This window comes from Carettochelys insculpta, chromosome 5, assembly GCF_033958435.1.
Source record: "Carettochelys insculpta isolate YL-2023 chromosome 5, ASM3395843v1, whole genome shotgun sequence".
In the NCBI taxonomy this organism is placed as follows: Eukaryota; Metazoa; Chordata; order Testudines; family Carettochelyidae; genus Carettochelys; species Carettochelys insculpta.
In genome coordinates this window covers 38,396,643-38,422,731 of record NC_134141.1, presented here as the reverse complement: position 1 = coordinate 38,422,731, position 26,089 = coordinate 38,396,643, and the positions used below count along the sequence as shown (strand labels likewise).

General features: G+C 45.2%; 3 protein-coding genes across 3 annotated transcripts; all 3 read left to right on the top strand.

The window, feature by feature from the left end:
- Window positions 1-8,790: 8,790 nt before the first annotated feature.
- On the top strand, window positions 8,791-9,366 carry LOC142013066 (interferon beta-like). Its single transcript, XM_074994114.1, has one exon. The coding sequence runs from the start codon at window positions 8,791-8,793 to the stop codon at window positions 9,364-9,366; it is 576 nt and encodes a 191-aa protein (XP_074850215.1).
- Window positions 9,367-14,579: 5,213 nt separating this feature from the next.
- Window positions 14,580-15,185, top strand: LOC142013458 (interferon beta-like). The gene has a single exon (XM_074994842.1). The coding sequence runs from the start codon at window positions 14,580-14,582 to the stop codon at window positions 15,183-15,185; it is 606 nt and encodes a 201-aa protein (XP_074850943.1).
- Window positions 15,186-24,077: 8,892 nt separating this feature from the next.
- On the top strand, window positions 24,078-24,653 carry LOC142013065 (interferon beta-like). The gene has a single exon (XM_074994113.1). It carries the CDS (start codon window positions 24,078-24,080, stop codon window positions 24,651-24,653), a length of 576 nt encoding a protein of 191 aa, XP_074850214.1.
- Window positions 24,654-26,089: the final 1,436 nt, after the last annotated feature.

Genomic DNA, 26,089 nt, shown 5'->3' with positions numbered 1-26,089 from the left:
TTGATTTGCTGAAGATGTCATTTGATGATATGTATAATCTAAGATTGGAAGGCTGCATGTGAGAAAGCCAACTACAAAGGGATAACAAGGGAGGATAATACCACCAGTACATCCTTGTTTAAGCTCTCTTTTATCCTTCCACTAGCAGGCAGGAGCTACAGTCATCATCAAAGAAACAGAGGAGTCTATGGCTTCTATACAGACCCCAAAGTCTTTTCACACAGAGCTATTGAGTGTGTGCATCAGTTGTTGGGACAAATCAGACCATTGCTCAAATCCATTACAGCCACTCAACTAGGGCTCCCTTCGGGCTGTATACCTTCAGATGTCCCAGGGAGTTCTTAAGTGTCATTTTTGTGCACCTGATATAGCAAGATGCACCCACCACACATGTACAAACCCTTCCCCAGCAAAATGGGCACCTCCTTACTCCAGTCCCAGCATACGCATAATAACTGACTGCCAAGAACAAACCAAAAGGGAACTATGTACAAACACTTCTGACTTCATGACACCTTATTTCACCAACACTCACCAGATGGCTCAGGTCAGATTCACATGCAGAGAGTTCTTTCTGCACACAGATCCTTTTCAGGTGGCTCTGAGACTCTTGTAGCCAGCTTTTCTCAAATAATAGACTACAGCTTTCTCTGTCTAAAACCAGCACTCGCTGGTCTGGCAGCATCCCTCAACTGGTAATATCAGGGATTCTCCTAGACCAGAGAGACAGAGAAAGAGTGCAAGCCAAGCTGGGGCTGGCGTGTTGTCATTTGGCGTCCCCGGGCAGCAGCATGGGGTGGGGGCTGGTGCACCAGTATCCCTGAGCAGCTGTGCCTTTTGTCTGGCATCGCCTGCAGCTGCAGAGGGCTAAGGAGTGAGCTGCAGTGGTGATCCATGGCCAGAAGGCTGGGAAGCTGTAGCCAAAGGGCCAGTGCGAGTGGTCAGGGACTGGGGATATTCATCTCCCCTGGTTCAGCGAAATCCCTGCTTTTGGACCACTGAGGACCCGAGGATGCCAGATGAGGGAGGTGCAACTTATAGTTGTTTGCCTACATACTTCAGGAATAATGGAAGTATGGGGTGCAAAATTTCAAGCAATATTTAGAAGGTAAATGCAGTCAGCATATACAGTTTTTGTAGATCTGTTCAGTGGGTTTCAGCATCCACACTTTAAAAATTGTTCCAGCACTCCTAAATTGCTGTTACCACACAGGTTTACCAGTCCTGAATTACTAAACTGAGGAAGTTAAGGGTGACAGAGAGGTACTGAGAGGAGAGTTTCCGGGGTTTAGATCACTTCCACCTCTGCTCAGATAGCCTCTGTACTGTTGAGGCAGGTGAAAGTCTCAGGGAAGGAGAAAACATCCAAATGGAGCAAATCTTTTGTAAGCTAAGACCATCTTGTTGTTTTTGTGCATACAGACTAACATGGCTATCCCTCTGACAGGTATCAGTAACAGGAGGTTAGATCATTAGAAACATAGATAGGTGGGTTTGCAATGACAGAGAACCTCATGGTGAATTGCTGCCTTGTGCAAACATTGCAGATAGACATATGTGTAGTACTGGGGAGGAACCAGTAGTCAAAGTACCACGTACGTAATAATGGTGTAGGGAAGGATAGGAGATAGGTCCTTGAGACCAAATTTAGCCTGCTCCATAAAAGATTGAACTCCAGGACCTCCATGGCAGTGTTCTCTGAAACGCTTCCAGTTCCACACTTACAGCCCTACGTCTGGAGAAAACACTACAGCAGCCCAACTACAGCATTTAATTTCAGATGGGGGTCTGCACAAAAAAGGCAAAGTGAGCAACACAGAAATGAAAAGGCACAGTGCCAAAGTGAAATCCTGCAGGTCGCATGGGAACTTTGAAAAGTCAGTGGCAGCAGCGATGGCTGGAGCCCCAGGCCCCTTTGAAGCGCCGCAGAAGCTCTATACTGTTGTAAGGAGGGCCAGCGCTGCAGTCCAGGTAGTGTTAAGGGCTGTTTGCCCTTGACCCCACCCCTTCCCTTCTTTGCTCTGCTCTTTCCAGTGGTGTGCAGCCAGGCCCTTCACTCACCTTGCCATTTCCACACGAGCATTGATTCAATCTTTCAAATTCGAACTTGGCAGTGCCCTGACTCATGTGGTCGGTGTCATATCATCAACCTTATTGATCCCTGAAATCACCCTGATGGCATTCAGGACTAGCTCTCACCGCCCCCACCCCGCCCCCAGATACCATCACAGTTGAACATGTCTTGTCCTCAAAGTACACCTAGAGACGTGAGCCTTCCTGATCAGCTCTTCAGAAGGCCATGTGGATGGTGTAGCTTACAACACCCAAACCCTTTGCACAGGATTCTAAAACTGTGTTACTCTTCTCTTAATTACACAAGAAATGATGAAAAAGAAGAAACCTCATGCAACTCCTCGCCTCAGACGATTCCATTCTGCAGGCCATTTTATAGGCCTGGGTCAGGGTCACAGTAGCCTTCTGCTGCAGTGCATCACTTGCATTGACTAGACAGAAATATGACTAAACATTACCCTCCATCAAACATTTTAAAAGGTGTTAATAAAACTGCCTGATGGATCAGATCTCTTCCAAATTTTGTGTGTTTCATGTTTCCAGAGACCGCTCAGTCAACAATAACACTGCAAACAACACATTTCAGCTACAACACAAACATTTGAGACTGATTAACATTTATGAAAAACCTCTGTCCCTTTGTAAAGATTGTCAGAAATTTTGTATGTGTCAGTTTTTCTTAGAAAAGAATATTTGCAAAAGGAGAAAGTTTAACATGCAGTTCTGTAAATACACAGTTTAAAGAGGCCTCTCTCCAGAAAAGTTCATGCACCCATCTTGAGAACGGTTTTTGTATTTGAAGGCAACCAGTCAGGGCAAAGACATTGACGCAGGTGAACCATCATACAGAACAAGTAGTATATTATGAATACAGAATAGTCCAAGTACAGAATATTCTCAGAAGCTCAAGAGCAATTTTTGAGTGGAATGTACATCATTTGTTAAACCATATTAAATATATACATTAACAAAATCCAAATTTATTTGCAAATTATTTGCAAATAGAAAAAGGCCATCAATTTATCATTCATTACAAATACAGATAAGGATGGCTGATGTGTAGCGGGAAAAAAATCTCCAGAAATTTTTCCACTAATAAATAGTTTAGGCTCAAGAGCTATATGATGATTAATAGGAAGCACTAGAAGTGAAAGGACAGGGAGATGTGAAGAAAATATCATGAAAACAAAATATTTTTCTTTTCAGTTTTTGGATTCAGTGATGGATGTTATGGTATGAAAAACAGAAAGTGAAACTTGCTGCAGGAGGCGCAGCTTATTCAACAGAACACTTAGGCTTCTGTGTTTTAAGCCCAGAGAAACATCCAATGAAAAAAGAAGAAAGCTTGAAGGGTGAAAAGCAAATCACATTTGAAACTGTAAGCTGAATTCATTTGTAAGTCTGTCTAGCGTATTAATTATCCATAACAATGTCTTTTTGGACAACTCCCTTGGGACTACATCTCTGGAAACTAATTAGAAATGCCTGATTAAAAACAGGTTCACAGCCTTTAGCTGTACCTGCTCCTCAGGTTTGTCACAACTGCGGTCAGGTTCCTGAGTAAAGCTCCAAGTTTCTTAATGCTCTCTGAGACAGCAATGAGACAGCTAGGGCATAGTAGGGGTCCTGATTTTGAGTGTCACACCAGAGAGGGAGCATGTTCCATCTGCTGACAAAGTGAGGGACCAGCAGCTTTACACATCACTGCTAAATGAAGATTCTTGCAAAAAGAAAAGCTGCAATAGTTTGCCCCCTGACCCAGTCTCCCCGAATTTCATTGTTGGCACAGTAGCACATAGCTCAGCTTACTAATATAACAGATATTCACAACTCACAGCACTATTACAGACACTTTGGAGAAGACAGAAAACTTCTGACTCTAATTCCCAACTGTTGTATGTCATCTGTTTCTCATCATACTCTTCTTACCTTTTACATTTTCTTTCCTAATAAAAAGTGTTTGGGGGGATGTGTCGGGAGCCCCTGGAGCTACCCCATGAGCTCTGAGTGGTGGGAGCAGCTGGTCACGGAGGAGTGGGACAACGACATGTGGCTGCAGAACTTCCGCATGCTCCGGCAGACCTTCCTGGAGCTCTGCCAGTGGCTCACCCCCGCACTGAGGCACCAGGACACCCAGGTGCGATGCACCCTCCCCCTGGAGAAGAGGGTCACAATAGCTGTCTGGAAGCTATTGCAATAGCTGGAAGCACTCCAGGCAGCTACTGCTCTGTGGGACACCAGTTTGGAGTGGGAAAGGCCACAGTCAGGGCCATCGTCAGTGAGGTAAGGAGGCCTGGGCATGCACCCACTTGGGGGATGTGGGGGTCCCGGGTGGAGGCCTGGGGAGGGAGAGATGCCATGGGAGGGAGAGGCCCAGGTGTGGGGCTGGAGAGTGGGGTGTGCCCTGGGAGGGAGGGGTTGGAGAGACCTGGGGGGTTGCCTGCGAGTGATGCCTGGGGGGGAGGGGCCTGGGGCACACCCTCATGGGCGCTTGTGTTTCCTCCCCACAGTTGGTCCATGTGCTCAATGCCTTGCTGCTCTGGGGGGTCATCCAATTTGGGGACCTGGACATGACCGTTTCTGGATTTGCTGCCATGGGGTTCCCTAGACAGGACCCATATCCCCATCTGTGCCCTGGACCACAGCGGGTGATGATATGTAAACCAGAGGGGCTACCACTCCATGATCCTGCAGGCCATGGTGGACAGCTGGAGCCACTTCCAGGATGTGTACGTGGCCTGGCCTGGCTGTACATGATACCCATGTGTTACAGAACTCGGGCCTGTGCCACCAGCTGCAGGCGGGGACCTACATCCCCCAGAGGGAGATCCCTCTTGGGGACACCACTGTGCTCCTCTGCCTTGTAGCCGACGTGGTCTACCCCCTCCAGCCCTGGCTCATGCTCCCATACATCGGCCACCGCACTGCCAGCTAGGAGTGGTTCAGCCATTGCCTTAACCCCTCCTGCCAGGTGGTGGAGAGGACCTTTGGCCACCTGAAGGACCGGTGGCAGTGCCTCCTCACCTGCCTGGATGTCGGCCTTCAGAACATCCCCCAGGTTGGGCGCACGTTCTGCACACTCCACATAGTCCAGAGGAAGAGGGAGGTCTTCATTTAGGGGTGGGCAGTCGATTTCAGCATGGCCTTCGCCCAGCAGGCCACTGCACCAGGTCAGCAGGCCCACCAGGCGGGGGTATGGGTCCGCGAGACCCTGTGGGCCTCTTTCGATCAGGGGGACCCCTGGGCAGCTCCCTGGCCATCACCAGCAGGCCTACCGCACACCGCCCCCACCACCTGCGCCCTATCCCCCAACAAGCACACGTCTCAGGTTCCTTGTAAAATAAAACTGTGGATGACTGAATACTGATAAAACTGTCTGCTGGTGTGTGCACAACAAAAACTGGAACAAATGTACACATGGGGGGACAACTATGTACAAATGGGTTGCCTGGTTGCCTGGGGCCTTGCATGCTGCGACTGCAGAAAGTGGGAAAGAGGGAGGGGAAGGCTGTTAGTATTGTGCAATGGCCCATGGCCTATGCCCCCCATCATCCGTCCTCAGCCACCATCCAGGAGTGGCCGCTGCTTTTTGGCCCCCTGTTTGGCTGTCAGGAGCCGTGAGGGCACCGGGGGCGGTTTCCTGGAGGTCATGGCACTACATGGACGAATTGGGGTCTGTGGAGCGTGTGCTGGGCTAGCATGTGCTTGTGATGCTGCCTGCACACTCTCAGCTTCCAGCCATGGGAAATCCGGGTGCGCAGTGCTTTAAGGGCTGCAGTGTGCGGTGATTGTAGAGCACCGCGGGGGCTGGACAGCATGTCTCAACCCCTCAGCTGATGGCCACCATGCAGGACCCCACTATTTCGAAGTAGCGGGACGCAGATCGCCTCCACACTCCCTACTTCAACGTTTAACGTCAACGTAGGGTGCTATTCCCTCTTCTGATAGGAATAGCGGTCCAGATAGTGCTAAGGGCTGTCTGCCCTTGGCCCCACCCCTTCCCTTCTTTGTTCTGCCCCTTCCAGTGGTGTGCACCCAGGCCCTTCATGCGCCTTGTCATTTCCACATCACCATTGATTCGACCTTTTAAATTCGAACTTGGCAATGCCCTAACTCGCGTGGTCGACGTCCTAATAAAGACCATCGTGATCCTTGAAACCACCCGAATGGTGTTTTGTGAAGACAGTGACATTGTACAGTCAAGCTAACTGTCTTAAAAGTGATTTTCTCATGTAGTGTAGAGGTAGCCCGTCAAAGCGCACTGCAAGCTGCATCCCAGCAGTTTACTGAGCAGTGTGCCCGGCTCACTGTGTGAATAGAGTGCTCCAACTGGCTTTTGTAGAAGCGCAGCTGCCTTTTGCTGGAGCAGGGCATAGGGTGCACCCACTTACCTAACTCTCACTTGATGATTCCATTTTCTGTTCATTCCCACCTAACAGTGGCCACTGTTGGAAGAGAGGATCGTGACCGAGGCAGACCTTTGGTCTGACTCAGCTAGCCTTCTTATGTTCTCATTTAAACTTTCATGTAACTGATGGAAAAAATCTGAACTGTCTTCTGAGAGCAAAAAAGTGTTGAGACTCACCAAAGAAATTAAGATGCACAGAAGTCATTTCATGATTTCTGAATATCATTTTTCCTTTCTAATTTCAGAGAAAATAAGAATTTTCTCTTTGAGTGAAAAAAACATTTTCCTGCTGGAATGGAAAAATTCAGCACACCTGCCTGTGCTCACAAAAGAAAACCAGAAAATGACAATGGACCACAAGTATCCAAGGGGCTGAAACAAAGCAGAAGACTTTTCCTGCCCCAGCAAAAGGGAAAGTAAATGTTAAAAGACAAGGAACCAGTGAACACTGACTTTGATGTTTTTAAAAAAAACTTCTTGGATTAATTACAAACCAGGCCTTTGCCTGTTACAAAGATCTCGTGTGCCTTCTCTTCAGAACCTCCTTCTGTCCGTGCTGTAATCACAGTCATCCATGTGGATATCTCTCTACCAAGTGTGAAGAGTTGAGTGTCCTATTTTACAAGGTATACTCCATTTTTCACCACCGTCAGCTACTCAAAGTTACCAACAGACCTTCAGGACGTGATGCTGAAGCCCTACCGCTGCATTGATGCCTGACCTACATTATGTACATTCAAATGTGGAAATAAATAAAAAACAAAAAGAGCTTCCATTCACTCAGAGCGAGAGCTCTGTCTGCTCTGGCTTCTCAGAAGGAAGATGATATTTTCCGGGCACTTGTGTATAAAATGGGCTTTCCAGAATGCATGGTTAAAATTGAAATTAACCAAAACTAACCGTGGCTCAAAGTGCTTTTGATAAAGTACAGGGTTTGCTGTATGGTTCAGTAGCGCTCAATACTCCCATTCCACCAATTGTTCCAGTGTCCCACAGAGCTGACCCTATACTCAACTTCCTCCATGCCTCCCTTACCATAAGGATACCTGAGCTGTTAAATAATTCAAAACATTTCGATCTGTAAAAGAGAAGAGTTTATGAATCAGATGTGCAGGGTTTGGTGAACAGGGAGGCTGCGTCTACACTAGCAAGTTCTTTTGAAAGCTTTCAAAAGAAGGGGGATGTTTCAAAAGATCCCACAGAGCATTCTTCTGAAAGTAAATCAAGAGAATGTGTCACTCCTTTTGAAATCACTGTTCCTTTCCCGTTTCAGGAAGAGTGGTCCCATTTCAAAGCTTCCTTCAAAAGAAAAGCCACATAGACACTCCGCAGGCCCTTTTTTCCAAAAGTGCAGTCCCCATGGGGCCTGCTTTTTTGATCCCTGGCCTGTTCTTACAAAGATCGGGGTGGTGTAGACACTCTCTTTCAAAAGAGCAGATTACCTTCTGATGCCTTTTTTTTCTGTGCGCACTCTTTGGCTGTGTCTACATGGTCAAAAATCTTCAAAATAGTCATGCTAATGGCCATTTTGACAATTACTAATGAGACACTAAATATTCAATACAGCTCCTCATTGGCATGAGGACTCTTCCGAAAGCGCACAGCTCCACGTGGTTGCCAGGGGCATCTTTTTTGAAAGGATCCTGCACCTTTCAAAATCCCCTTATCCCGATCACTGATTGAAATAAGGGGATGTTGAAAAGTGCGGGGTCCCTTTCAAAAAGGACCCCTGTGTAGCCACGCCAAACAGCGTGCTTTTGAAAGCAGTGCTTTTGAAGCACTGCTGCCGGAAGCGGCCTAATTCGAATAAGGCACTGAATATGCAATTCAGCGCCTTATTAGCAATCTTCGAAATATGGCTATTTCAAAGATTTGTGCCCATGTAGACACAACCTTTGAGAAGACACAAAGCTTCTTTCTAAAGGTCACTGTAGTGTAGACGGAATCGGTGTGTTCTTTTTCTTCTGAATTGTGGATGATCTTCTTAAATCATATCTTTAAATTCATGCACCAAATATCCTTTTAAATAGTGTACATTCACCATGTCTTTGCAGGGCTGTGGATACCCATTTGCGGTCACTTTCAGAGAGGTACGAAATGAGGTAAAAGAACCAGATGAGGCAGAATTCAACAGAAAGGAGAAACTGAAGCCTCCAGAAAGGAAAATCAGAAAATGATGAAAGAAAAATTCTGCAAGAAAATATTTAAATTCAGAAACATGAAGGAAAGACACAGCAGTCTTTGTAGAACCCTCAACAAACTGCAGTCTCAAGGTGCCAGAGAAGTCAAAGGAATATACAGACGTCATCATGACCGGCAGATGTTTGCTGCACTTTTGCCTCCTCCTGCTCTTCTCCAGGGAAATCTCCTCGCGGCTCTGTACCATGCTTCAATTCCAGCAGAACAAGATGAACAAAGAAAGCTTAGAGCTTCTGGAGAAAATGAGCAGAAATTCCATTGCACAATGCTTACATGAAAGAGAAGCTTTCAAGCCCACCATGGATGTTATTCAGCTCTCAGTGCCCCAAACGGAGAATGCCAAAATGATAATCCAAGAGATTCTCCAAGAGATCTTCAACATCTTTAGCAAAAACCTCACCCAAAGTGCCTGGGATGGGGCTTCCATAGACAGGTTCCAAAATGGACTTTACCACCAAGTTCAGAGGCTGGAGGCATGTTTGACAGTACACATGGAGAAGGAAATGACCAAGCCAGAAAGTGAGGTCCTGCAGCTCACCAGCTGGAGGGTCAAACAATACTTTCAGAGGATAGACTCTTTCCTTAAAGAAAAGCGATACAGCCTGTGTGCCTGGGAGATCATTCGCAAGGAAATCCTCAGATGGTTCGTCCTCATTGACAAACTCACCAGAAGAATCCAGAATTAAGGTACATTCAAAAAGATTTCCCTGGAGTAAATGAGTTAACGTTACTTTAACTTATACAGCTAAACAGATAGAGAGAGAGGGTAGATATTTTATAATTCTGATTATATTGCTCCTGCTACACCTTCTAAAAAAATCACTGGACAAAGAACAACTGATATTCTTGTCCTGTACTGAAAATGGATTTGCAATGACAGGGTTTCATTCTTCTATGTTTCTACTATTTTTTCTCTTTGCACATCTTCTTTATTGACGTATCAGTTCTTTTACTCAGTAGGTAATTGGCAGGCAAGGCAACAATGTAAACATTTGTAGAGTCTGTAGGCACCTCACTGGCACTTTGGCCATCAGACAGTCGTAGTTTTTTCCCCCCCACAAACACACATCTTCACAGCAAACTCCTCTGACTTTGATATAGGTGTTAAGAATTCTATGATCATCATTACTAATCATTTTTCTTTTGCACTGAGATCTTCTATTCTAAACCTTGAGAAGCTTCCTAGGGATTTTGATAAAAATACGAACAAATTCGAATTCTTATGAGATTATGTGAAGAAAAGATAGTTTCATTGAGTTTATTGAGCCCAATACAACAAATCTATTTTTTTCCCTTTGTATTTTATCCAATTCTCATTTCCTTTCAGTTCTACATGTGGCAGCTCCTGAGGATAAAACAGCTGAATCAAGTGGAATCCTTCTTTTGTGTTGATTCTCCCACAAATACTTCTCACGCTCCATAACATGGAACATATTCTGCAATGCATTTGCTCTACAATGAAATTCCAGCTGCATACATTACATTCTATGTGATAATATTCTGTTGATGTATTCAGTCTCTAAAATGCAAAGTGAACGATATCAATGCAATGTTACAAGACAATTAGGAATTTTAAAAGACAGGGTTGGACTTAAACCATTGTTGACTTTATGTGTGTGCTATGTATTTCTGTGGTCCAATTCTTCGTGGATCAAATCTCATCTCTGAAGTGTAACAGGTAGTGTGGCCACTGGAACAGTTTCAAAACAAAAAGGTATAGACAATTTATCTACTCTATGAGAACAAAGAGAGAAATTTCCGTTGGCACCCAGAGGTTCTCAAATTCTGAGTGTCCCTGGAGGTGAATGCCCGCGTGACAATCCAGGAAATGCTCCAAGACATGTCATGCTGATTTTGCAAAAATCTCTTCCAAACTACCTGAGGAAGGCGTTCCATTCAGAGAGTCGAACATGCATCCAGCAGCCAGCTGGACAAGTGTGGCTGCAATGATGGAATGTTGGACACTTTAACAAAGACTGGAGAAAAGACTTCCAGCTCCTTTGGATGAAAATGAAGAGATGCCAGTTGTTTCCTCTCAGAGAAGCGGTTTACCCTGAATGCGAGCAAGATCGTCCAAGAAGAATTAAGAACATTTCAATTATAGGATGAATTCACAAACTGGAGTTTGGAAACCAACTTTTTCAGAAGTACTGTCTGAAACCTATTAATATTCTATACATCACAGGAAATGAGATGCTGTGGAATTTTAAAAGCTTTTGCACCTGTTTCTTCTATTGTATACTCTGGAAACCTTTTCTGATGATTTTATATTTGTAAAAGAATATTTATGTAAGTTTGGTATTTATCTTATTTATATTTCATCAGAGATAAAACTGAAGAATAAATTATTATTTTATAGCAAATGGCAACCTACAGTCATTGTGGTCTGAATTAAATAAGCATTTGAAAAAAAGGCAAAGAACTAAAAACAATTCTGTTTTTTGCAGACTTGAAATGGGTGAAATGTAGATTTACAAATTGAAGTGTAGTTAAAATGTGGCTGTACTCTTAAAGGGAAAAGAATAAGTAAATAGTACTGTGGCAGAACCATGTTGAGTGTCCCTAATTGCATTCTTATGACACTCGCTGTTTTTTGGGTAAAAGAGCATTTTTTCTAACTGTTAGTTTAGCCCGGCGTATGTAGTTTCTTTGTAACCTGTCACCAGCATCACCAACTCTACTGGTCAACGTCATAGGGATTCCAAAATATGATTTAATAAAAAATGGCAACCTCCAACACCAGTGATTTGTAGCTTTTATAACCAAAACAACAACATTTGTAAAAGTAGCGAGCAGTTCTTTTTTCCACTTCATATTGATAAATGCATTGCCGTGCATGCTAATGAGTCTCAGGGGGGTAGCCACGCTATACACCTACTCGGCTAAACCTTCAAAAGAACAAATCGATAGTTGTTCATCCTGAAAACTTCAGTTCCGAAAAGTAGGTAAGCATGTGTCACCTGCCCCACAGACATTCCCGCTTCAAGCACAAAGTTGTAAACACATTGAAATGAACTGATGAATTTGAAATTCCCAATTCTTCCACTGTGAAAAAAATCCCACAAACTTTGTAATAATTATTTTCCACCTAATCCACCATACGCAATATAGATCCCTACCCCTTCTTCCCTCTTCTACTCCACCAATCAAGCTGGCAAGCTGCACCAAAACCTCATCAATTAAACTCTTTGGTAATTAACCTGTCTGTGCCCTTAAACTAAACCTCATTCACACATCGGAAAGTGAAATCAATCACAAGTCCAAGTCTCCAGCACTTCCTCACAATATGGTTACAAGCAATCACTGGGTGTGTGAGCTCTCAGGTTCCCTGCATGTTTGCATGCCCCCTTCTTCCCTGAAGATGACGCCTTTCTTTGTGGGAACTCCCTGATTACTGTTACTCCAGGTAACATTCCAGCCACGTGCACACAGACTGGCTTCCCATTGGCAAGTGCAACTCCATGCCACCTCCAATTCTCATTCCTGTTCCATGCAGGCAGCTGCACCCACCGGCTCTTCCAATCCACACCATCAAGCAGGTTTCAGTGTGCTCAGTCTCACTCTCCAAAGCGTGCCAAGGCCTGATCTCCCTCCTCCCTCATTCAGACTTGCCTACACCTCTCCCTTTAGCCCTCTCAGTCAAGCCTATATACACTCAGTTCACACTTTCCCTCTCCCAGGCTTGGAGGCACCAGCCCAGGTATCCCCAGGTCTCAGTTTTTCTGGGCTGCTCTCTTGACTGCTCATCAGAAACTGAATCTACATTGGATGTTCAACGACCCTGGGTCTCTGGAAGTGGCTGCAAGGTTTCTTCCCTTGGCCTTTCTGACACATTTCCTGGGCTCTGATTTTCACTACATTACCCCTTCATGGAAATGGAGCCCTGCAGTCTACCAGCATTAGGTCCTCAGGACTAGCTCTCAGCACCCAAATACCTTCACAGTTTAACATGTCTTCTCCCCGACGTACACCTCGAGCTGTGAGCCTTCTTGATTAGCTCTTCAGAAGGCCACGTGCAATGTTTAGGTTGCAACACCCAAATCCTTTGCACAGCATTCTAATACCTCGTTACCCTTCTCTTAATTACACAAGAAACGAAGAAAAAGAAGAAACCTCATGCAACTCCTTGCCTCAGACGATTCCACTCTGCAGGCCATTTTATAGGCCTGGGTCAGGGTCACTGTAGCCTTCTCTTGCAGTGCATCACTTGTATTGACAAGACAGAAATATGACTAAACATTACCCTCCATCAAACATTTTAAAAGATATGAATGAAGATGCCTGGTGGATCAGATCTCTTCCAAGTTTTGTGTGGTTCGTGTTTCCAGAGACTGCTCAGTCAACAATAACACTGCAAACAACACATGTCAGCTATAACACAAACATCTGAGACATTAAAATTTATGAAAAACCTCTGTCCCTTTGTCTAGATCATCAGAAATTTTGTGCGTCAGTTTTTCTTTGAAAAGAATATTTGCGTAAAGATATAGTTGTTCATGAAGTTCTATAAATACACATCATTTGTTAAACCATTTAATATACATATATTGGCAAAATCTGCATTTATTTGCAACTCATTTGCAAGTAGGAAAAGGCCATCAATTTATCATTCATTACAAATTCAGATAAAGATGGCTGATACGCAGAGGGGGAAAAAGCTCCAGAAACGTTTCCAGGAATATATAGTTTAGGCACAAGCCTTAGATGACGATTAATAGAAAGCACTAGAATTTAAAGGACTGGGAGATGGAAAGGAAATATCATAAAAAGAAAATATTTTATTTTTCCTTTTTAGAGGATTAATATAAAAATTCCTTTTCAGTTTTTGGATTCAGTGATGGAAACTCCATTGTCACATACCAGTGCTGTGGTATAAAAAACAGAAAGTGAAACTTGCTGCAGGAGGTGCAGCTTATTCAACAGAACACTTGGGCTTCAGTGTTTTAAGCCCAGAGAAATGTGCAATGAAAAAGGAAGAAAGCTTGTGTTGTAAAAAGTAAATCGTGTTTGAAACTGTGAGCCTAATTCATTTGTAACAGTCTCTCTAGCATATTGATTATCCACAACGTCTTTTTGGACAACTCCCTTTGGACTACATCTCTGGAAACTACTCAGAAATGCCTGACAAAAAACAGGTTCCCAGCCGTCAGCTGAACCTGCTCCTCAGGTTTGTCACGACTGCAGTCAGGTTCCTAAGTAAAGCTCCAAGTTTCTTAATGCCCTCTGAGACAGCAATGGGACAGCTGGGGCATAGTAGGGTTTCCTGATTTTGAGTGTCACACCAGAGAGGGAGCGTGTTCCATCTGCTGACAAAGTGAGGGAACAGCAGCTTTACACATCACTGCTTAGTGAAGATTCTTGCAAAAAGAACTACAATAGTTTGCCCCCTAACTCAATCTCCCCAAATATTAGCGCACGGCTCAGCTTACTAATATAACAGATATTCATTCCAAACAGCGCTAGTACAGACACTTGGGAAGCGACAGAAAACTTCCTGCTCTAATTTCCAGCTGCTCTATGTCAACTGTTTCTCATCATACGCTTCTTCCTCTTTATATTTTCTTTTTCTAATAGAAAGTGATTGGGGGGTGATGTTGGGAGGCAGGTCATATGTGGAATCGATGGTAAGAACCACTGGGTATCATTGTCATATAAAAAGGTACGTACATTGGTTTTCTCCTTCTGATTATCCACTTTCTTGAATGAAAAGAAGGAAATTAAAAGTCACAACCTCAAGCTGGAAAACCCTTGGAACTAGAAAGTGATGACAGAAAAGCCTTTCACTCCAGAATATTTAAATTCCAAAACAGGGGTTGGAAACACAGACTCTTAAAGAAGACCTTGAACAGGCACCAGTTGCTCAAGCGGTACCTAAAGGCAAGGAATCTAAGGCATCAACATGATCCACAGGAGTTTCCTGCACTTTTGCCTCATGCTGCTCTTCTCCAGTGAAATCTCTTGTCTGGATTGCAGGAGGCTTCATGTTCTACAAACCAAAATGAACAGAAAGAGCTTAGAGCATCTGGAGGAAATGGGGGGAAACTTTCCTTTCCAATGTGTACATGAAAGGACGGCTTTCAAACCTGGAGACGTTCTCAAGATCCGACTGTCCCGGCAAGAGAACGCCAAGGCAGCCATCCAGCAGATCCTCCAAGACCTCTTGCAGATCTTCAACAATAATCTCACCCAAGCTGCATGGAATGGGACTGTCATAGAGCAATTCCAAAATGGACTTCACTTGCAGACTGAGAAGCTGGAGACATGTTTGAGTGCTGAGCTAGAAACGGAGAGAACCTACCCAGGAAATGAGAGCTTCCTGCGCACCAGCCTGAAGCTGAAGAGATACTTCCAGACAATACACCAGTTCCTGAATGAAAAGCAATACGGCCGGTGTGCCTGGGAGATCGTCCGTAGGGAAATCTCCAGATGTTTTGTCTTCCTCAACATACTCACAAAGAGACTTGAAAATGAAGGTACCACACATTTCTTTTTCCTAAAAAACTAAAATGCTATTATTTAAACACAACAATTAAGATGAGATGGACAGAAGTTTTTTTACTCCAATTGTGTACACAGTTTAATCTTTCTACCTCAGTAATTTTGCCCACAGAGCTCTTGCAAACTCAGGTTATATTCTTTCTGGAGGAACATATGACTTAGTTTTTCTCTATCACATACATAATGTTCTAGATGAAAAATTATACAAAGATAACATCACTGATTACTAATTACAAAATACCTTGAGTGACAACTAACCATAACAAATCTAACTTTTCCAAGTCAGTGTCTACATAGGGGAAAAGATTTCCAAGAATTTCTTCGTTATACAACATTCTAGTCAGGGCACCGAAAATTGTGGAGTCTGTGCCCACACTTTTCTATCCCACCATCTAAAGTGCACATACGGATGATCAAAGGTGGTACTTCTGCTTTTTTTTTGTTGTGTTTTCTCCTAAATTCAACAATTTTATAAATAACAAATTATGAAAATACTGAAAGTACAGTTAGCCTCAGGATTTATCATTTGACATCAGCTAAGAAAAACACAGAACATATTTTAACTCTTACATATAGTCTTTGAACTACATCTAAACTCTTTACATTCAACCAGTACCTTTTTTCATTCCAGCATAGTCAAAGAATGCTGGATAAAAACAGAGGAGTGACACCGAATCTCGCCTGGAGACCTTCGTCTGTACGTTGATTCTGCAGACGGTAACTTTTGAGACCTTTGTCATCTATCCAGAGTTATACAAATGACTCATTCTACTGTTACACTCCAACTGCACTGTTACTACTTGCCATTGCCATTTATTCGTTCTGAAAAAATTGGAAAGTGAAGATATTGCTGACAGTATTACAGAACTCCACATGTTATTTGAACAGAAGTAGAAAAACCTCAGGATTTCATAATCATTGATATTGCACATTTGCTCAGACTATGTCTTGGTCTGCTCTTAAATGTGCTCTTACACGCAAACTGTCACAAACTTCACTTCGGCATCACCTATGTGAACTGGACAACTTTCAAACACAATGGAAGCATAATATTCCTGCAAAGTCAGAATGAAGGAAGAAACTCGCTGTGGCCATAGAAGTCCTGAAGCCCAGAAAGAGATTGGTAAAGTAGCTGTCCAAGCAATCGTCCAACAGAATTTCTCACATCCATGGATGTGCAGGAGATTCTCTGACCGATTTTCCACATCTCTTGCTAAATTCCCTCACGTGCTGTGTGGAATGGCATTGAAAGATCCTGACATGGACTCATAAGCAAGTGAAGTATCTGGAAGTGGTTGTTTTCTCCTGTAAAGATTAATAGGAAAGAAACAAGAAAATCCCAATTTCGAAGTCACCCATAAATAGCTGTGCTTGAATTTTCACCTAGTTGAACAATTTATTCTCTTCTTCCACTGTGACAGTGTTTTACTGGATTTTTAGAAGGGTGTTTATTTTTATTTGTGTATATTTATGCACAGTATTAATTTATTGCTTTTATTTATTTTTCAGAGGTTTTTATCATATTTATAAATAAATATTTATTTCCACAAAATAGCAACCTACAGCATGAGTGATTTGTGTGAATTTGATATATTAAAATAAAAATCTTCTGATGTTCTACTTCCAATCTCTAGTTCAGCAAAGCTCTTGAAAGTATTTGCCTTACTTAGCGTACCTGAGCTTCCCATTGACATGAGAGAGTGGACTTGAGGACTCACTAAAGTCCAATGTGAACCTAAACACAGATTCAGCAGGGACTCTATAAGAAAAATAGCCATGTTAATTAATGGGAGCACGCCAACACACAACAAACCAGAACCTCAGCTCTGCACTTTCTGCACTTCTGCCTGTCCTCAGGTTATTTTTCCCCCCAGGAATTGAAGTTGCAGGTGTTTGGTGCAGCATTGGTGATGAAATGAGGTTTGTAAGGGGCAGCTAAAGGGTGATGGAAACAGTGGCATTCCAAGGGGACTACGTCAGGCTTTTGGGTTCAAAGTTGCAAATTCCTTCCTCCACTTAATGAGATATATGTGAACTGGCTCCCGGTCAATCAGGTTGCCATGTGCATAGACCCCGTATTCCCCACCCCAGGGAGGCAGATGTGGACATAACTTTTCCTCTCCGTCAGTCAGGTTTAGGTAAACTTATCTCGCAAAGGCTACTTCTACACTAGGACACTACGTCAAAGTAGTCTGTTGCTGATTAACAACATCGAAATAGGCTTCTTCATTGTGTAGCGTCCACACACCCTCCAGGCCTTGTGCTGTTGATGTTCAACGTTGAAGCAGCGATGGGGAATGTGGAAAGGGGCCGCCCCTGTAGGAAAAGCAGAGCGTCCACACACACAAGCTCTCTCCTTCCAAATACGGGGCCAGGAGAGTCTGCAGACAGGGTCACAGGCTGAACTAGCCCTTCCGGGGTAACAGCAAGTGCTCCTTTAAAGAGCCCCTCCCAGACGCATGCGGCCTGTATAGCACAAGGTCTGCAGAGTGCTAACCACACTCTCGCAGACCTAGTAAAAGCAGGCATGGACCCTCAGCAGCAGCAGCAGCCTTGGAAGGGGCCCCTTGTGGAGGCCTGGGGAGGGAGGGGTCGTCTGGGAGGGAGGGCTGGGTGGAGGGGTGCCTGGGAGGGGTGACTGGCGGAAGGGGTCTGGGGCACACTGCACACCCTCAAGGGCGTTTGTGTTCCCTCCCCACAGGTGGCTGTGCACTCAATGCCTTGCTGCTCCAGAGGGTCATTCGAGTTGGGGACCTGGACGTGGCCATCACCGGATTTGCTGCCATGGGGTTCTCAAACTGCTTCGGGGTCCTAGATGAGACCCATATCCCCATCCGCGCCCCGGACCATAGCGGGAGATGATACATAAACCAGAGGGGCTACCACTATGTGGTCCTGCACGCCATGGTGGACAGCTGGGGCCGCTTCCAGGATGTGTACTTTGGCTGGCATGGCTGTACACACTATGCCCATGTCTTCTGGAACTCGGGCCTGTGCCGCCACCTGGAGGCGGGGACCTACATCCCCCAGAAGCAGATCCCTCTGGGTGACACCACCGTGCCGCTCTGCCTTATGACGGATGTGGCCTTCCCCCTCCAGCCCTCGCTCGTGCACCCATATACCAGTCATCTGACTGCCAGCCAGGAGCAGTTCAATAGTCACCTAAACCATGCCCGCCAGGTAGTGGAGAGGACGTTTTGCTTTCTGAAGGCCATTCGCGGTGCCTCCTCACCTGCCTGGACGTCGGCCTTCAGAACATCCCCCAGGTTGTGGGTGTGTGCTGCACCCTTTACAACATCGACAAGAGCAAAGAGGAGGCCTTCGTCCAGGAGTGGGCAGTCGACGCCGGCACAGGCTTCCCCCAGCCGGCTGCCTCACCAGGTTCTCAGCCCCATCAGAAGGTGTACGGGTCCATGAGACCCTGCAGGCCCATTTCGATCAGGGGGATCCCTGAGCAAATACCTGGCTATCCCCGGCGGGCCTACCGCACACTGCTCACACCACCTACACTCCGTCCCCCAACAAGCACACGTCTCAGGTTCCTTGAAAAATAAAACTGTGGATTAACGAACATTGATAAAACTGGTGGTATGTGCACAACAAAAACTGGAACTAATTGACAAATGGAGGGACAACTATGTACAAATGGGGGAACAACTACGTACAAACAGGGGCCAGTGGATGGCTCAGCCATTTGCCCACCCATCTGGGGTGCAGGTAGAGGCGTGCGACGCCTGGTGGCTTTTGGTTGCACCACCCCACTTACCTGTGGTCCCTGGCGTGGCAGGCTGGGAGCTGGGAGAACTGACAGGTGTGGCCAGGATGCCTCCACCAGCCGGTCTTCAGCCCCAGTGGGCTCCAGTCTTAGGAGGCTGGCAGGTGAGGTGGTAGGTGGGGCCACAGGAGAAGCATCAGGTGAAGGAGCAGGGAGGGCAGCAAGGGACGAGAGCTGGGCCGCTGCCTCCCAGAACCACCCAGCTATGTCCTGGAAGACCCCCCATGAAATCCTGACACAGTGCCCAGTGCCAGATGAACTCCTTGTTATTGAACCACCGCCTCTCCTCGGCCACCTCTGTCTGCCGCCAGAGAACTGCCAGGAGCTGTAGGTCCATGGGAGGTGACCCCTGGGTCCAGTGGTGGCATGCTGGTCCTGGCATTGGCAGTGTCCCCAGGCGATGTTGGTGCCTGACCTCTGGTGGGCTCTGGGAGACTATGGGCTGTGCCTGGCTGCCTGGGGCCTTGGATGGTGCGACCGTGGAAAGTGGGAGAGAGGTAGGGGGATGCTGTTAGTACTGTGCGCTGGACTGCGCCCCATGCCCCCTTCCTCCCTTCAGTTCTGGGTCTCCATCCTCTGTCTGTGGGTGTTGTGTCCCTCTTGGTGACTCCATTGCATGGTCCTGCCCCACAAGGGTTTGGGCATGGCACTGTCCATGGGTGTGGGTGATGACAGGTGCTGATTGCCATGCCACCATCCTGGGACTGTGCTGTGTCTTGGCAGTTGTGGGTCGGGGTCCACTGGGTGTGTGTGTGGCCCCTGGTCATATCTGGTGCCCCCGCCCCTTGGCCCAGGGCGTGTGCCCTGTGTGGTACGTACCTGACCATCCACTGCTGCAGCTGGCGGAAACCCGGTGGACGGATGCCCAGCTGGAGCTCCGAGATGGGAGGTCTATGCCGAGCCCCGCCCTCACTGCTGGATCCCTTCACCGCTATCCAAAAGTGGACTCCTCGGGTGGGCCCTGGACTGCGGGGCTGGCTTCTGGACCGGACACCGGCTCCAAGGCCAGCTGGGACTCCTCAGCTGGGGTGTCCAGTGTGGCTGGTGGGGAGGAGGTGTCACGGGGGCCCAGGATGGCCCTGAACTCCTTGTGGTTGGGGCAAGCCATGAGGGTGTAAGCTGTTTGTGCTGCTCCCAAAACTAGTTTGTGTGCATATGGCCTCATGTGGCACCAATAACTACCAACTGGAAATGCTCCTCTTAGCGCACCTGAATATGTTATTTGCCTTCCTGGCTACAAGGGCACATTGCTGAATCATATTCAGCCTCCCATCCACTGTAATCTCACCAGGTCCTTTTCTGCTCTACTGCGACTTAACAAATACCGGCCCCAGAACTGATCCCTGGGGCACGCCACTTCAACTCACTGCCAACACCCTTTATGCTGTATTTCCCTCAGGGAGGTTCTGAAGTCTGATTTTCATGCACCTAATAGAGAAAGAAGCACCCACTGTTCCTGAGGGAGTTAAGGGACACAGAGAGGTATGGAGAGGATATTTTCTGGGATGTGGCTCAGTCCCATCTCTGCTCAGACAGCGTCTGTACTGCTCAGGTGGGTGAAAGTCTCATGCAAGGAGAATTTCCAGCTGGAGTGGAGGGAAACAATCCCATAACTGGGACCCTCCTTCCAAAGGATGTCATGTTATCCTTTCACAATGAGGATCCCTCTCCCTCAGAGACAATTCCAGTTACTAGGAAGGGACATATATCAGTGATGACAATGAGAAGTCCTCTGGCCGCTTGTAGACAAACAGATATTTTGGAGGAAAACTTTTATGAGCTAAGGCCATCTTGTCATTTTGGCGGATACAGACTAACATGGCTATCCCTCTGACAGGTATCAGTAACAGGAGGTTAGATCATTAGTAATATAGATAGCTGGGTTTGCAATGACAGAGAATCTTGTGGTGAATTGCTGCCTGCTCCAAAGATTGAGAAAGACTTATGTGTAGTACTGGGGAGGAGCCGGTGGTCATGGTACCACGTAGGTATGAATAGCATAGGGAAGGACAGGAGATAGGTCCGTAAGACCAAATTTAGCCTGCTCCATAAGTGATTGACCTCCAGGATCTCCATGGTCGTGTGATCTGAAACACTTCTGGTTCCACACTTACAGCTCTATGTCTGGAGAAAACACTACAGCAGCCCAACTACAGCATTTAAGTTCAGACGGGGGTCTACAAAAAAGGCAAAGTGAGTAACACAGAAATGAAAAGGCACAGTGCCAAAGTGAAATCCTGCAGGCAGCATGGGAACTTTTAAATGCCAGCGGCAGCAGCGATGGCTGGAGCCCAAGGCCCCTTTGAAGTGCCAGAGATGCTCTATGCTGTTGTAAGGGGGGCCAGCGCTGCGGTCCAGGTGGTGCTGTGGGCTGTCTGCTCTTGGCCCCACCCCTTCCCTTCTTTGTTCTGCCCCTTCCAGTGGTGTGCACCCAGGCCCTTCATGCGCCTTGTCATTTCCACATCACCATTGATTCGACCTTTTAAATTCGAACTTGGCAATGCCCTGACTCGCGTGTTCGGTGTCCTAATAAAGACCATCGTGATCCCTGAAACCACCCGAATGGTGTTCGTGAGAACAGTGACATTCTACAATCAAGCTAACTGTCTTAAAAGCGATTTTCTCATCTAGTGGAGAGGTAGCCCGTCAAAGCGCACTGCAAGCTGCATCCCAGCAGTTTACTGAGCAGTGTGCCCGGCTCACGGTGTGAATAGAGTGCTCCAACTGGCTTTTGTAGAAGCGCAGCTGCCTATTGCTGGAGCAGCGCATAGGGGTGCACCCACTTACCTCACCCTCACTTGATGATTCCATTTTCTGTTCATTCCCACCTAACAGTGGCCACTGTTAGAAGAGAGGATCGTGACCGAGGCAGACCTTTGGTCTGACTCAGCTAGCCTTCTTATGTTCTCATTTAAACTTTTATGTAACTGATGGAAAAAATCTGAACTGTCTTCTGAGAGTGCAAAAAGTGTTGAGACTCACCAAAGAAATTAAGATGCACAGAAGTCATTTCATGATTTCTGAATATCATTTTTCCTTTCTAATTTCAGAGAAAATAAGAATTTTCTTTTTGGGTGAAAAAAACATTTTCCTGCTGGAATGGAAAAATTCAGCACACCTGCCTGTGCTAGCAAAAGAAAACCAGAAAATGACAATGGACCACAAGTATCCAAGGAGCTGAAACAAAGCACAAGAGTTTTCCTGCCCAAGCAAAACGGAAAGTAAACGTTAAAAGACAAGGAAGCAGTGAACACTGACTTTGATGTTTTTAAAAAAATATTCTTGGATTAATTACAAACCAGACCTTTGCCTGTTCCAAAGATCTCGTGTGTCTTCTCTTCAGAACCTCCTTCTGTCCGTGCTGTAATCACAGTCATCCATGTGGATATCTGTCTACCCAGTGTAAATCGTTGAGTGTTCTGTTTTACAAGGTTTTCTCCATTTTTCACCACCGTCATCTACTTAAAGTTACCAATAGACCTTCAGAACATGATGCTCAAACACAACCAGGGCATCGATGCCTCACCTACATTACGTACATTCAAATGTTGAAATAAATAAAAGACAAAAAGCACTTCCATTCACTCAGAGCAAGTGCTCTGTCTGCTCTGGCTTCTCAGAAGGAAGATGATATTTTCCGGGCACTTGTGTTTAAAATGGGCTTTCCAGAATGCGTGGTTAAAATTGAAATTAACCAATACTAAACGTGGCTCAAAGTGCTTTTGATAAAGTACAGGGTTTGCTGTATGGTTCAGTGGCGCTCAATACTCCCATTCCACCAATTGTTCCAGTGTTCCACAGGGCTGACCCTATACTCAACTTCCTCCATGCCTCCCTCACCATAAGGATACCTGAGCTGTTAAATAATTCAAAACATTTCAATCTATAAAACAGGAGAGTTTATGAATCAGATGTGCAGGGTTTGGTGAACAGGGAGCTGCGTCTACACTAGCAAGTTCTTTTGAAAGTTTTTCAAAAGAAGGGGGCTGTTTCAAAAGATCCCACAGAGCATTCTTCTGAAAGTAAATCAAGAGAATGAGTCACTCCTTTAGAAATCACTCTTCCTTTCCCATTTCAGGAAGAGTGGTCCCATTTGAAAGCTTCTTTCAAAAGAAAAGCCACGTAGACGTTCCGCAGGCCCTTTTTTCCAAAAGAGCAGTCCCCCATGGGGCTTGATTTTTTGATCCCTGGCCTGTTCTTAGAAAGAGAGGGGTCGTGTAGACACTCTCTTTCGAAAGAGCAGATTACCCTTCTGATGCCTTTTTTTTCTGTGCGCACTCTTTGGCTGTGTCCACATGGTCACAAATCTTCGAAATAGCCATGCTAATGGCCATTTTGAAGATTACAAATGAGGCACTAAATATTCAATTCAGCTCCTCATCAACATGAGGACGCTTCCGAAAGCGCACAGCTCCACGGGGCTGTCACGGGCATCTTTTTCGAAAGGATCCCGCACCTTTCAAAATACCCTTATCCCGATCACTGATCGAAATAAGGGGATTTCGAAAGGTGCGGGGTCCTTTTGAAAAGGACCCCCGTGTAGCCATGCCGAACAGCGTGCTTTTGAAAGCGGTGCTTTCGAAGCGCCGCTGCCGGAAGCGGCCTAATTCTAATAAGGCACTGAATATTCAATTCAGCGCCTTATTAGCAATCTTCGAAATATGGCTATTTCAAAGATTTGTGCCAATGTAGACACAACCTCTGGGTAGACACAAAGCTTCTTTCTTAAGATCACTGTAGTACAGATGGAGCCGGAGTATTCTCTTTCTTCTGAATTGTGGATGATCTTATCAAATCATATCTTTAAATTCATGCACCAAAAATACTTTTAAATAGTGAACATTCACCATGTCTTTGCAGGGCTGTGGATACCCATTTGCAGTCACTTTCAGAGAGGTAGGAAAGTAGGGAAATGAGGTAAAAGAACCAGATGAGGCAGAATTCAACAGAAAGGAGAAACTGATGCCTCCAGAAAGGAAAATCAGAAAATGATGAAAGAAAAATTCTGCAAGAAAATATTTAAATTCAGAAACATGAAGGAAAGACACAGCAGTCCTTGTAGAACCCTCAACAAACTGCAGTCTCAAGGTTCCAGAGAAGTCAAAGGAATATACAGACGTCATCATGACCAGCAGATGTTTGCTGCACTTTTGCCTCCTCCTGCTCTTCTCCAGGGAAATCTCCTCGCGGCTCTGTACCATGCTTCAATTCCAGCAGAACAAGATGAACAAAGAAAGCTTAGAGCTTCTGGAGAAAATGAGCAGAAATTCCATCGCACAATGCTTACATGAAAGAGAAGCTTTCAAGCCCACTGTGGACTTTATTCAGCTCTCAGTGCCCCAAACGGAGAATGCCAAAATGATAATCCAAGAGATTCTCCAAGAGATCTTCAACATCTTTAGCAAAAACCTCACCCAAAGTGCCTGGGATGGGGCTTCCATAGACAGGTTCCAAAATGGACTTTACCACCAAGTTCAGAGGCTGGAGGCGTGTTTGACAGTACACATGGAGAAGGAAATGACCAAGCCAGAAAGTGAGGACCTGCAGCTCACCAGCTGGAGGGTCAAACAATACTTTCAGATGATGGACTCTTTCCTTAAAGAAAAGCGATACAGCCTGTGTGCCTGGGAGATCATTCGCAAGGAAATCCTCAGATGTTTCGTCCTCATTGACAAACTCACCAGAAGACTCCAGAATTAAGGTACGTTCCAAAAGTTTTCCCTGGAGTAAATGAGTTAACCTTACTTTAATTTATACGGCTAAGCAGAAAGAGAGAGAGGGTAGATATTTTAGAATTCTGATTTTATCAGGCCTGCTACACCTTCTAAAAAAATCACTGGACAAAGAACAACTGATATTCTTTCGAGCAGCATCAGGGTCTTCTTGTCCTGTGCTGAAAATGGATTTGCAATGACAGGGTTTCATTTTTCTATGTTTCTCCTTTTATTTCTGTTTGCAAGTCTTCGTTATCCATGTATCAGTTCTATTACTCGGATAGTAACTGGCAGGCAAGGCAACAAAGTACACATTTGCAGAGTCCGTAGGCACCTCACCAGCACTTTGGCCGTCAAACAGTCATAGTTTTCCCCCTGCCACCACAAACACACATCTTCACAAACAACTCCTCTGACTTTGATATAGGTGTTAAGAATTCTATGATTATCATTACTAATCATTTTTCTTTTGTGCTGAGATGTTCTGTTCGAAGCCTTGAGAGGCTTTTTTGAGATTTTGATAAAAATATGAACAAATTGTAATACTTACGACATTTCCTTTCAGTTCTACATGTGGCAACTGCTGAGGATAAAACAGCTGGATCCAGTGGAATCCTTCTTTTCTGCTGATTCTCCCACAAAAATTTCTAATGCTCCATAAAATGGAACCTATTCTGCAATGCATTTCCTCTACAATGAAATTCCAGCTGCATACATTACATTTCATGTGATAATATTCTGTTGGTGTATTTAGTCTTTAAAATGCCAAGTGAACAATGTCAATGCAATGTTACAAGGCAATTAGGAATTTTAAAAGACAGGGTTGGACTTAAACCATTGTTGACTTTATGTGTGTGCTATGTATATCTGTGGTTCAATTCTTCATGGATCAAATCTCATCTCTGAAGAGTAACAGACAGTGTAGCCACTGAAACAGTTTCAAAACAAAAAGGTGTGGACAATTTACCGACTATATGAGAACAAAGAGAGAAATTTCAAATGCCACCCAGAGGTTCTCAAATTCTGAGTGTCCCTGGAGGTGAATGCCCGCGTGACAATCCAGGAAATGCTCCAACACATTTCATGCTGATTTTGCAAAAATCTCCTCCAAACTACCTGAGGAAGACATTCCATTCAGAGAGTCGAACACACATCCAGCAGCCAGCTGGGCAGATATGATTGCAATGATGGAATGTTGGACATTTTAACAAAGACTGGAGAAAAGACTTCCAGCTCCTTTGGATGAAAGTGAAGAGATGCCAATTGTTTCTTATCAGAGAAGCAGTTTACCCTCAATGCTAGCAAGATCGTCCAAGAAGAATTAAGAACATTTCAATTTTAGGATGAATTCACAAACTGGAGTTTGGAAACCAACTTTTTTCAAAGTACGTTCTGAAACCTATTAATATTCTATACATCACA